At 47.9% G+C, this 12410-nt stretch overlaps 3 protein-coding genes across 3 annotated transcripts; 2 read left to right on the forward strand and 1 right to left on the reverse strand.

The window, feature by feature from the left end:
* Nucleotides 1-194: 194 nt before the first annotated feature.
* On the forward strand, nt 195-7914 carry GGS22DRAFT_180170 (ketoacyl-synt-domain-containing protein; the record flags this gene model as incomplete). Its single annotated transcript, XM_047963738.1, has 6 exons — nt 195-821; nt 880-1866; nt 1923-2342; nt 2463-3032; nt 3225-6930; nt 7115-7914. 6 exons carry the CDS (start codon nt 195-197, stop codon nt 7912-7914), a joined length of 7110 nt encoding a protein of 2369 aa, XP_047817918.1.
* Nucleotides 7915-8001: 87 nt separating this feature from the next.
* On the reverse strand, nt 8002-9652 carry GGS22DRAFT_180171 (beta-lactamase-like protein; the record flags this gene model as incomplete). The annotated part of the gene is made up of 3 exons (XM_047963739.1): nt 8002-8028; nt 8491-9505; nt 9564-9652. The coding sequence occupies 3 exons, from the start codon at nt 9650-9652 to the stop codon at nt 8002-8004; spliced, it is 1131 nt and encodes a 376-aa protein (XP_047817919.1).
* A 511-nt stretch (nt 9653-10163) lies between these two features.
* GGS22DRAFT_189216 (aromatic prenyltransferase) lies at nt 10164-11614 on the forward strand (the record flags this gene model as incomplete). Its single annotated transcript, XM_047964813.1, has 3 exons — nt 10164-10595; nt 10665-11425; nt 11479-11614. 3 exons carry the CDS (start codon nt 10164-10166, stop codon nt 11612-11614), a joined length of 1329 nt encoding a protein of 442 aa, XP_047817920.1.
* Between the last annotated feature and the right edge of the window lie 796 nt (nt 11615-12410).

Here is a 12410-nt window from a genome sequence, read left to right on the forward strand (position 1 = left end):
TTTCTTGGAAGGTAACCAATGAGGTTAGTCTCTTGGCTTTTCATAACTCAAGGTAATAGATCAAGTTGAATAACGTCTCGTAAATGGCCTCTATATCCGTGTAGTTTTCGAGATTGTAACTGTAAATAAAACATTATCTCAACCACTGCAATCAATACCCAAGTACTCAACGTACTTTCGGACAAGAGTAGACGATGACTCAATTTAGCGCCTCGCCTAGAAGGCATACGCGGGAGTTTGTGGTGGCATTATTTGGACCTCAAGCCACACACTGGACACAAGACAGTCTTGCTAGTCTCCAATCCGACTTGTTACAGAACTCGAACCTCGAATTCCTTGTCAAGAGTCTTCTCGAACTGCCATCACTATGGGCCTTACTGGAGCAGGACTATGGCTCCGAAGGCTTTCATGGCGCAGATAGTCTCAAAGAACTTCACGATTTCGCAACGGGAGAGAAGGGTCTAGACTCGAAGAGTCTCACCAATACCCACCTGGCTCCCTTGACAGTTGTATCTCACGTCATCGATTTTATCCGATCTATCGAAAATCCAGGTACTCAAGAGAGTTTATCGGACTTTGAAGCGGCTCAAGGATTCTGCATTGGATTCCTTTCGGCAGCGGCTCTTTCTTCGGCAAACGATTGGTCCGATTTTGAACGGAACGTATCTAATGCGATTCGATTAGCGGCATGCATAGGTGCTGTTGTCGATGCGGAAGAGGCATCGCATGTCGCTCAAGATAGGGCGACGGCAATCTCCATCCATTGGAAAACGGCAGCCGACAGAACCTATTTGGAAACATGCCTAGATAGCATCCCTGAAGTAAGATGGTACTACTTGATACTTACCTAGATATTTGATTGCTAACTTGATGCACTAGGCATATATATCCTGTATTACAGATGACAAGAGCCTTACCGTCACGCTACCGAAGGGTAGCGAAGAAGCATTCTGCGCACGTCTGCGCGAATCTAGAATAGCAACTACATCAGTTGGTCTTGACGGGTGCTATCACCACTCGAGACATATCGAAGCTGCCAATAAACTTGTTAAGCTCTGCAACGCAAACAGCGACCTTAGGCTTCCCGATGCTGGAAGTTTGAGATTGCCCCTGAGATCCACAGCAGATGGTAGTATAATCAAGACTGGTGCCCTTCACGAGATTGCCATTCAATTGATCCTTTGCAAGCGAGCTCACTGGTTCCAAACCGTCAAGTTGACCTTGGGTGATCTTATCCCTGACAAGGCAACATTTGTATCCCTCGGAACCAAGTCTTGCATTCCCCGCTCCCTCTCGACCAGCAAATACAACCATGACGACGGGAATGCGATTGAAGAGATCGCCGTCGTAGGAATGGCATGCCGATTCCCCCAAGCCGACACTCTAGAGGAGTTCTGGGAGATCATTCAAGCCGGAAAAACCGCACTTAGTACTATGCCACTTGAGCGATTCAACCCAGCCGAAATTGCTCGTGAGCCCAAGTTGACCGAGTACTGGGGTAATTTTCTTCGCCGTCCTGATGCTTTCGACCACAGATTCTTCGGCATATCCGGTCGCGAAGCCAAGTCTATGGATCCACAACAGCGGTTGGCGTTGCAGGTTGCGTATGAAGCGCTTGAATCGTCGGGATATTGCGTCAAGGAAACGAGCTCTAGAGTAACAGATATAGGCTGCTATCTTGGCGTGGGTTCCGTTGATTACGAGGACAACATCGAATCCGAGAACGCGAACGCATTCGCAGCCACAGGAATGTTGAGGGCGTTCATTAGTGGTCGCATTAGCCATTTTTATGGATGGACCGGGCCATCTATTACATTCGATACGGCTTGCTCATCGTCTGCTGTAGCTATACACACAGCATGCAAGGTAAGTTGACGGTGTGTAGTGAATTAACAGGAACATACACTAACGCAGCTTCCTAGGCACTTCTTGGAGGGGAATGTTCTATGGCGCTGGCCGGAGGAGTTAATGTCATAACAAGCCCTACTCTGCACCAGAATCTCGCTGGGGCATCTTTCTTAAATTCCAACGGTTCCTCTAGAGCTTTTGACACAATGGCTGGTGGATACTGTCGCGGTGAAGGCGCCGGAATTCTCGTCTTGAAGCCGCTCTCGCGAGCAGTGGTAGATGGCGATACTGTGTTGGGAGTGATCGCAGCTTCGGCAGTTAACCAAGGCTCCAACTGTAGTCCAATTACAGTCCCAGACTCCCGGTCTCAGAGTTCGTTGTATGAACGTGTGCTTACGACTGCACGGATAAAACCTGCGGATGTTACTTATGTCGAAGCACACGGCACAGGCACTCCGGTTGGAGACCCTATTGAGTATGAGAGTGTTCGCATGGCGCTCACAGGACCATTGCGGGATAGTGACTTATTCTTGGGCTCCGTCAAGGACTCTATTGGCCATACAGAAGCAGCTTCCGGTGTCGCCGCGGTTATTAAGACACTTCTGATGATACAGCACAAGATGATCCCGAAACAGGCCAACTTCGTATCGCTCAATCCACGCATCAAGGCATCTTCTTCAAACAGGATTATAGTGCCAAAGGCGACACAACCGTGGACATCCCAAAAACATGTGGCGCTAGTAAACAATTATGGAGCTGCAGGTAGCAATGCTGCGATGCTAATTCGCGCGCATTCAGAGGGTCCCTTAGATTCAACATCGGGGATTAAAGATCAGGCATCTTCCACCGTCTATCCAATCCTCATCTCTGCCAAATCTTCAAGCAATCTCCAGTTGTATGTGGATGCACTGAAGGCATACTTGCCGCGGACTGAAGCGTCGCTTGGGAGTATCGCATATAACATAGCTCGAAGCCATAATTCAGCATTTGACAACCGGATAGCATTTACTGCATCCGATATGCAGGGCTTGTTGTCTGGCCTGGATAGTTTCACCACGAGCGGTAGTATGGTGACACGCACGAACAAGTATCCGGTAGTGCTATGCTTCGGTGGCCAGACCGGTAGGAATGTTACTATTTCGAAGGACCTATACGATAATTGTGATATCTTTAGAAATAATTTGGTGAGTTATAATCTTATACTAAAGACCTTTAACGGTTGAGCGGGCGCTAACGGTTTCCAGAATGAATGCAATGCAGTATGCCATGCACTTGGCCTTCCAAGCATATTCCCCGGGATTTTCCAAGGGGAAGATATTGAAGATATCGTTACTCTTCATTGTATGCTTTTGTCGTTACAAGTATCGAGCGCCAAGTCGTGGATTGATTCCGGACTCGAGGTGGACACTGTGATAGGGCACAGTTTTGGACAGCTCACAGCGCTCTGCATAGCTGGATCAATTTCGTTGGAAGACACCTTCCGCCTCATTTCTGGTAGAGCCCGTATCATACGGGATAGCTGGAATACAGAGAGCGGAGCGATGTTGTCGGTTGAATGCGACAAGGCAGAGATTGAAGCCGTAGTACAGCGGTTAAACGCGATGGATGACTATCGTGTGGATATCGCTTGTTATAACGGTCCCCGCAGCTTTGTCCTCGCTGGAGATACACGATCAATCGACAGAGTTGAGGAGGAATGTTCGTCCTTCAAGAAAACTCGACTTCAAAACACCCATGCATACCATTCTTATGTTGCTGATGGTATATTATCCGATTTGAGGGGGTTGGCCGAGTCAATCAGTATACGAACCCCTCGTATTCACGTCGAAACTTGTTCTGCCGGTGGTAACTGGTCGCTCTTCACCGCGGACGAGGTGGTAAAACATACCCGACAGCCGGTATACTTCGCGGATGCGATTGAAAGGATATCTGCTCGTCTCCCCTCTGCTATATGGTTAGAAGCTGGCTCAGCTTCTCCCATAGTTCCTATGGCACGCCGTATAATCCCTAAGGCTGATAGGTCGGACATCTTCATACCTACGGAATTAGGAAGCGTTGGTGCGACGGCTAACCTGGCAAATGCTACATGCCAGCTCTGGAAGGCAGGGTCAGCGACGCAACACTGGGCTTTCCACCAGTCCCCCAGTAGCCGCTACATGAGAATAAACCTCCCGCCTTATCAGTTTGACAAGACGAGTCACTGGATCGAATACAAACCTCGGACAAAAGTCGGAGTTAGCGAAAATCCAAATGCCACCTCCAAGGCATCAGGTCTTGTAAGTATCTTAAAGAGCGGTGCGAAGGGAGAGCATTTATTCTCGGTTGATACCTCCAATGTTATCTTCCAACTAGCTGGCCAAGGCCACGCGGTCACGGGCCAAAGCCTTTGTCCGGCATCCATGTATGTCGAACTGGCTGTTAGATGTGCTACTATGCTACTCGACACAGTCTATGCGACTAATGCGATACCTCATGTCGAAGGTTTGACAATGTCGGCACCTCTTGGACTTGGTGCCGGAATTCCCGTGTTTATGCGTCTTCGCAATGTTGCACGAGGGTCTTGGAATTTTGCGCTCTTTAGCCGATCATCTATGCATGGAGATGCGGGAGGCAATGAAACCGAGCACGCCCAAGGAGTTATAAGTTATATTCCAGTAGATGATGCTGTGGCAGAGAGTCGATTAAAATTGTTGCGAAGGCTCGCTCGAAGTTCCGGTACGGATCGGATTAGGAAGTTGCCCTCGGCGACTGGAGTGAGTGGCGCAATGGTGTATAAACTATTCTCTGACGTCGTCGAGTATGCGAGTTATTATCGCGGCGTCCAAAATTTGTCAGCAGTGGACAACGAGGCGGTCGGCTTAGTCACGGTTCCGACCGATCAGCCACTTGGTATGGACGCCGGCATCTGCGACCCAATTTCCCTTGACAACTTCCTTCAAGTTGCAGGAATCCATGTTAACTGCTTGTCTCCACGAAAGGACGACGAAGTTTTCATGTGTACTGCAGTCGAAGAAGTTATTTTCTCCGCCTCCTTCATGTCAAACAGGGTTCATTCTCGTTCATGGACTGTTTACACCCGCTATGAAGCAACGTCAAATTCCGTCATAGCAAACGATATTTTCGTTTGTGATGCTGCATCTAAGGAATTAGTCGTGGCCATCATGGGCGCGACCTTCAGGAGTGTCCCTTTCAGATCTTTGTCGAGAAGCCTCAGCAGACTCAACAACAAGAGCGCACCCAACACCAACATTATCCTTGGCCCTACTGCGATAAGCCCACAAATTAGCGACAGTGATAGCGACGATGCAGATTCGGAATATCAGAAGGGTTATACCCCGTTAACAGAATACGAGGAAGAGAAGCTGCCTGCTAAGCATGGATATTTCTCACACACGCAGTCTTCATTGGCATCAAATCTTCAATCCCTTGGAATCCAGCAGTCCGTAGAGGAAGTGACCCAAACTCCTGATATTGTCCGACAAGTACGCGAGATGTTCAGTGCTATAATAGAGATTCCGGTGGAGGAAATTGAGCCTTCGTCGAGCTTGGATGACCTCGGTATCGATTCGTTATTAGTCACTGAGGTTTTGGTGGAAATCCAGAGCCGATTCCAGGTTAAGATTACGCAGGCACAATTTCAAGAATGTACTGATGTACTCGACGTTGCTCGCTTCATCCAACCAGTTGAAAAGACCATCAAGTCTCAGCCCCCTGTTGAAAAGCCAGGTGTAAAGCATAACACCGCTGAGAAGCTCCTCAATAGTATATCGGACTCTGTAAGTCAGTATGACGCAGATAAGATTGGAGAGAATCTTGCAATTGCGAGCCGCGAATGTTTCGTTGAAGCAAAACCCTCATATGATCAACACGCAGAAACAACTGGGTTCAAGAACTTCAACACAGATGTTTTCCCCCTTCAATCGGAACTCGTCGTCCAATATGTTCTAGCAGCTTTCGCTTCTCTGGGCTGTGTGGTACCAGACTTGAACCCCAGAGATGAGGTGCCCATGATTCGGTTTGATCCAAAACACAACAAGGTTGTCCCTCAATTGTATAAGATTCTGGAAGATGCCGGTCTTTTGAAAAAGGGGCAAGACGGAGTGCTTCGTCGCACCGAGAAATCGATTCAAATGGTACCCACTCTTCCTCTTCATGAGCAAATGCTAAAGTTGTTCCCAAAGCATACCTCCGAGACGAAGCTTCTGTATGCAACAGCCCACAAATTGGCTGATTGCCTCACTGGGGCCGCCGATCCCATTTCATTAATATTTGGGACTTCTGATGCACGCGCTCTTCTTGCAGATGTCTACACGAACGCACCCATGTTTAAGACCGGAACTCTTCTTCTTTCCCAATACCTAACATCTGTACTAAAGCGCTTTAAAGGTGGCCGCGAATTGAGAATCCTCGAGCTTGGTGCTGGTACTGGAGGCACAACGAAAGACGTTGTTGAGAAGTTAGCTGCGCTCGGTCCCGAGTACAAGTTTTCGTACACATTCACCGATCTTTCGTCTTCACTTGTTGCGGCGGCTCGACGGAAGTTTGCGAAATGGCCTTTCATGCGGTATACTGTGGTTGATATCGAGAAAGACCCGAACCCGCAATTCCTAGGCGCCTATGATATCATCATCTCAACCAATTGCATACATGCGACCAAGAGTTTGGTAAACTCGACTACCAATATCCGCAAGATGCTAAGCCCAGACGGAATTCTGTGTCTGGTAGAGCTAACGCGTAACCTATTTTGGTTCGATCTGGTGTTCGGTCTTCTAGAAGGCTGGTGGTTATTTAGTGATGGTCGTAAACACGCCCTGGCTCGCGAGACACTATGGGAGAAGGAATTGAATGCCGCTGGATTTAATTGGGTGGACTGGAGTGATACGCCGGCTTCCGAATCCCATATCTTAAAGGTTATCACGGCTTCCCCGTACGCTGTTGATGCTAAGACGACCGGTGGCCTACCCAATGGTGGATTACCACTGAGAGAGACCGTTGCCTTCAAGCAAGTAGATGGGGTAGAACTCCAGGCAGATATCTACTATCCTCCAGAGGTAGTCGATTCTGGACGAACTCTTCCTGTAGGTGAGAACGCGGAATATCCGATGAATAACTGAAATGTAGTGCTAACAAGATTTACTAGCATTGATGATTCATGGTGGTGGCCATGTCATGTTGTCAAGGAACGACATTCGGCCGAAGCAGACGAGTACGCTCATACAAAGCGGCTTCCTTCCCATCAGTATCGATTATCGACTCTGCCCTGAAGTAACGCTTCCCAATGGCCCTATGTCTGATGCTGCCGATGCATTATTATGGATTCGTACGGTTCTCCCGAAGCTCACGCTTTCAAGGCGTGATGTTCATATTGACGCAGAAAGAGTTGTGGCTGTGGGCTGGTCAAGTGGAGGACATCTAGCTATGTCTCTAGCTTGGACATCTTTAGCCCGTGAAATTAAACCTCCGTCGGCTATTTTGGCGTTTTACAGCCCGTCAGATTATGAAGATTCGTTCTGGATCGAGCCTAACGTCCCTGCCGGCTCAAGGGTCATGAATGGAGCCACATCGTACGAATTAGATGACCAGGTTTGGACAGGTATTTCCGACCATGCCATTGTTGGTTATAACCCTCCTCCTACAAAACGAGCATTAGGTGGCTGGTTGGCGCCTACCGATCCTCGCAGTCGACTGGCCCTATACATGAATTGGCATGGCCGCACACTTCATACGATTCTAGGCGGGCTTGACAAGAATAACCGAATAGAGCCGCAGATTCCAGCAACTGAGCTTATCAAGGCCGTCAGCCCGCTAGCGCAAGCACGAGCGGGTAGATACACCACGCCAACGTTTCTCATTCATCCCCGAGAGGACGACCTAGTCCCATGGCAGCAGGCCGAGCGCACGTGGCAGGCACTGCAGGCAACGGGAACGGAGGCTCAACTGAGGATTGTGGAAGATGTTCCGCACCTTTTTGACCTATACCCAGAGCATCAGAGCAACGAATTCCTCGCGGGAATCGTGGCCGAAGGATATGAGTTCTTGTGTCAACATGTTGGTTTGAGTGATTGAACGGGTTTATTGAGGAGTGCGCGGGTTTTATCTTAGACTAGGACGGATATTTCGATCTGCTCGATTGATCTCCTTGCCTTGCTGATTCTAAATTCTAGAAGGGATACCAGGTACCTAATTATATAGTTATTTCATATCATGTTAGATATAAGTAGAATATAAAATTTCTCAACGCGTTTTAAATCGAATTATAAGTTCATTTGATTGATTCAGCGTGTCGCATTTCAATGTTGATGGGAAATAAACAAATTGCAACCTTGAACAATTTCGCGTTTAGTGGATGGAAGAACCGGATTACATAACTCGGAAAATCCGAAGTCCCAGGGCTTCGCCAAAATGACTAAGCATTATATTACGTAACATTTACATAATCGAGCTCAATGGATGCTGAGTCAGTAGTTACGTCATCTAGATCAATTACGTAAACGTTGATTTTAAATCGTGGTTTTACAAAAATTAACAATTCTAAATCTCGCATTAAATGACTGACGGAATAACTATTGACGATAATAGACATACAATCCTCTCCTAATCTTTTATATTTATATAATTACACTTCAAGCTCGCTTGACTGACTGATCCCTCTTCGGCACCTCGTTTATTTTCATGATGGTGCAGGGCGGGCATGAAATCGTTGCAGAAAAGCCAGCGCGTTTCCGTCTTCACCTGACTCTCTTTCCAATCATTGATGGTCTTTGGGAACAACGGGATCCTATCCCGTAAAGAAAGGTCATGAGCAATTAGGACAAGACAATTGTCAGCTGCGTCAAGTTCCTGGATTTTCCGGACTGTATCTGTGGCTGCGTCGTGGTCGGGAAACATCCGGGGCGCTACCGTGAAGAATGGCTCATCGGAGCGCGTCAATTGTTGAAGAAGTTCTCCCGGACATTGTGATGGACCCGTCAATACTCCGTTCAAGGCGTTTCCGGTAGGTAATGGTAGGTAATTACTGGGTCGAAGAAGGCCTGGATGGTGACAGGCATCCGCGCCCATGAATACGAATGTCGGCTCGACGGCTGTTGTTCGCGCGAGTGCACACAGATGACCGACTGCATGTCCTGGTGCGTCTAAGAGATAGAATGACCCATCGCCAAAGAAGTCCACGGCATCGAAACGACCAATCTTGAGCCCTGCCTCGAAAGAGATCTCGCGAACTACGCGGCCCTCTGCGTCGCTGTCTAGTACGGCCCCATCAGGATTCGACGGCCAACCGGGCCATGAAGCGTTTTGAACACCGGGTCCGACGACTAGGTCAGTGGTAGGTGGGAACCGGGACACATCCCCGACATGATCAAAATGATTGTGAGACCAGATAACAGCACCAATGTCGGCGCTGCGGATGTCGAGACCGCTAGTATCTTCATCTAATATGGAGGGTACATCCGAGCCCAGAGTGACAGTCGTCGTAGCCTTGATAATGGAAACTATCTTGGGTGCATAGTTTCCCCAGTCTGTCCGAACGCCTAGATCAAATATTACGTGTTGGTTGCCATGCGAAACCAAGAAACAGTATATCGGAGCGTGAAGCCCAGTAAAGCCGTCAATTGGAGGTTGCCAAAAAAGGGATGGATTAAGATGGAGGAGGGTCCCGCTGGCATTGTGTTAGCTCAAAATTCTCTATCATTCTAGTCAACAACAGCGTTGCTTACGTATCTATAACCCTAACGTCTACTGTATATGCGGAATCTGGTATCCGGAGCGCCGGTGGGGGCTTGGGGATTACTGGATTAGTCACCATGGCCTTTAGTGAGCAAGTCAAAACTTGCCTATGCCACAATCAGTTCGGGTAAATACCAAGCGATTAAAGGCGTGTGCTTGGAAGTTCTAATTTGTGCTGTGGCTAGCTGCTGCTAAGTTACTCGGGGTCAGTCAGGATTACGCTTGGGTGGCACTACCCGGTCCATAACATCGATCAAACATCGAAGCTTATGAATTAACAACTCGGCTCCCAGCCTCAAATCTAAAGATGGTGTTACGCAAAACATCGTCGAGTTTCTCGGTGGGCGACATGATTGGCTCTTTCAGGTAGCTGAGTAAAGGTCAATGGTCTGCTTGACTCCATGCTGGGTGTCATTAGCGATGACGTGCTTATGTAAGGTGGAGGTAAGAGGTTTACCTCTAAAATCAACAATCCCTCCTAAAATTGAAACCGATAGCCACTAATTTATTGTGTAGAATACGAAATTTCATACTTGGATATACGTGGAAGACGATAATATCTTTTGAACGACGTTGTAACATCCGTGAAGATGACTGCCGCGGTCCAATCCCCAGTCCTCCCATTAGTGGAGAAGGAGAAGGAGACTGATATCACGATTGCTGAAGCGGATTCAACATACTGGTGGCGCACTAGTGGTCAGGATCTCTCCCGAATGCTTCAGGAGGCAGGATATCCCGACGAGGCGAAGCGCCAATTTCTCAATTACTTCCGAGAGACTATCTGTCCAACATTGGGGGGTAAACCCGGTGGCAATGCTCTTAGAACTGCTGTGGGCTGGGACGGTAGCCCGTTTGAATACAGCTTCGAATTTAAGGAGTCGACTAAGAGTGCGGGCGTACGGTTCGTAGTTGATCTCACGCAACTTCGCCCTGGAAACCACAGCGCCCCTCTAACCACTAAGACTACCGAAAATGTGATTGAATCACTTTCCAAAAAGACACCCTTATTTGACGATAACTGGGTATGCATTCTGAAAGTTTTTCCTCTATTGATTTAGCTTGCACGTTGCTAACTTTGGCGCGTCGATCAGCATCGTGCCCTTGCGCAATGGTTCGTATACTCTCATGCACCCGAAAGCGAACAAAAAGCTTTAGTGGCTGCAGCAGGGTACCAGACGAACATAATCATGGGCTTCGATATCAACCCGAAGATCTTGGACCTAGCTCCGGGATATCTTCCTATCATGGCCAAGAGTTACTTCCCGCCATGCTTCGTATCCGAAGCCAAGGGCTTCACCCGCTGGCAAGCTCTTAGCCTGGGAATCAGGCAGATTCCAGATATCGGCTCACACCCCAACATCCTGCTTGCATTGAAGTTGATCGAGGACTATGTGGCGGCCAAGCCTGAACTCGCAGGCGGAGCACGTGGTCTGTCGACTGACTTCGTCAAGGCGGGTAAGGCCCGTCTGAAGATCTACATGCGCTACCTCGGTGACGACTTCGAGGAGGTATGGGACTACTATACGCTAGGTGGAAAGATTCCTGATCTCGAAAGCGACAAGGAGATGTTTCGGGACCTGATGACGCTTTCGAGCCCGTCTACTTACACTACCGAAGATTGGAAGCACACTCAAGTAGATCCCCGCCGACGCGCAGCTTTCAAGACAAAGCCTACGGCTATTTACTTTTCGCTCTCTCCCGATAAGCCGTACCCGATTCCCAAAGTCTATTTCTACCCGGCTCGTGCCGCACCTAATGACAAGGTGATCGCGCGTGGATTGGATGCATGGCTGACTAAGTACAATTGGCATGATGGAGGAAAGTCGGTAGAAGAACGAGCAGAAACTGTCTTGTAAGGACCATATTCCGTCTATTTGATGATTTTAAACTAACATAACTCTGTAGTACCCACAGAAAGCTGGAAGAGAACCCTGGTATCTTCACTTTCATCGGCCTTGGAAGGAAAGAAGATTCTACAAAGAAAGGTCTGAGTCTGCAAGTGTACATGACCCCTGAATTATATGTAACACCACGTTTTTAGATGTACTATCTTCAAATGAATATGGACGGTTCTGTTTATAGTTAAGGCTTGTAGGATAAATTGATAGCATTGCCATAGTCGTATTTTATTCGCTCTTCATGGCTAAGTTGCCCTAAAGAAATAAAGTCAGGTAGATTTACAAAGGTTTGGTCCAAATTTTTGGACCATGCGCCAAAGCCGTGTAAATTGAAATGTTTCTCATCCATACAGGCTACTATGTCGCGTTTTTCTTCGGTGGCTACGAAGTAGACTTCCCAAGAAGGCATGAATTGTAGCGGTTGTCCACTGGAATTTAGCGCACAGATCACTATCGTGTCTCTGTTTAGCGTGACGCACATTTTTAGTAGCTAGAGCTCTAATTGGCTGTTTTGCTTATAACAGGGAGTGGTGGTCGCTTAAATACAGCCCTAGAGCTTGGAGGCAGTTCTTAGTGCCTGACTACAGTAAATTGCAACACAAAAAATACAACCGCTTTTTTCCTCATGGTAGAACCTCTTACGTCGCGAGTCGCACTCAATATCAACTTTCAATTCTACCCAATTCTTTTGAGTACTAGGTACCTAGAAATGGGTACCCAACGCCCGATGCAGTAATTCATCCGTGTTGACGTGCTTAGGTCGGCTAGAAATTCTGCACACCTCGCGCGTATGAACCTGTTTGAAATCTTATCTCACCGTAGGGCGTTTTTTTCTAGTGGCAAGCTCGCGAAGGCGATAGCGGCTGTATCCACTAAATCTTAGCAGATAGATCACTATTTTAGTTGAGTCTCACACCACCTTTTAGGGCTAAATGCAGG

The sequence above is a fragment of the Annulohypoxylon maeteangense genome, assembly GCF_022496945.1.
Source record: "Annulohypoxylon maeteangense strain CBS 123835 unplaced genomic scaffold GGS22scaffold_10, whole genome shotgun sequence".
NCBI classification, from domain to species: domain Eukaryota; kingdom Fungi; phylum Ascomycota; class Sordariomycetes; order Xylariales; family Hypoxylaceae; genus Annulohypoxylon; species Annulohypoxylon maeteangense.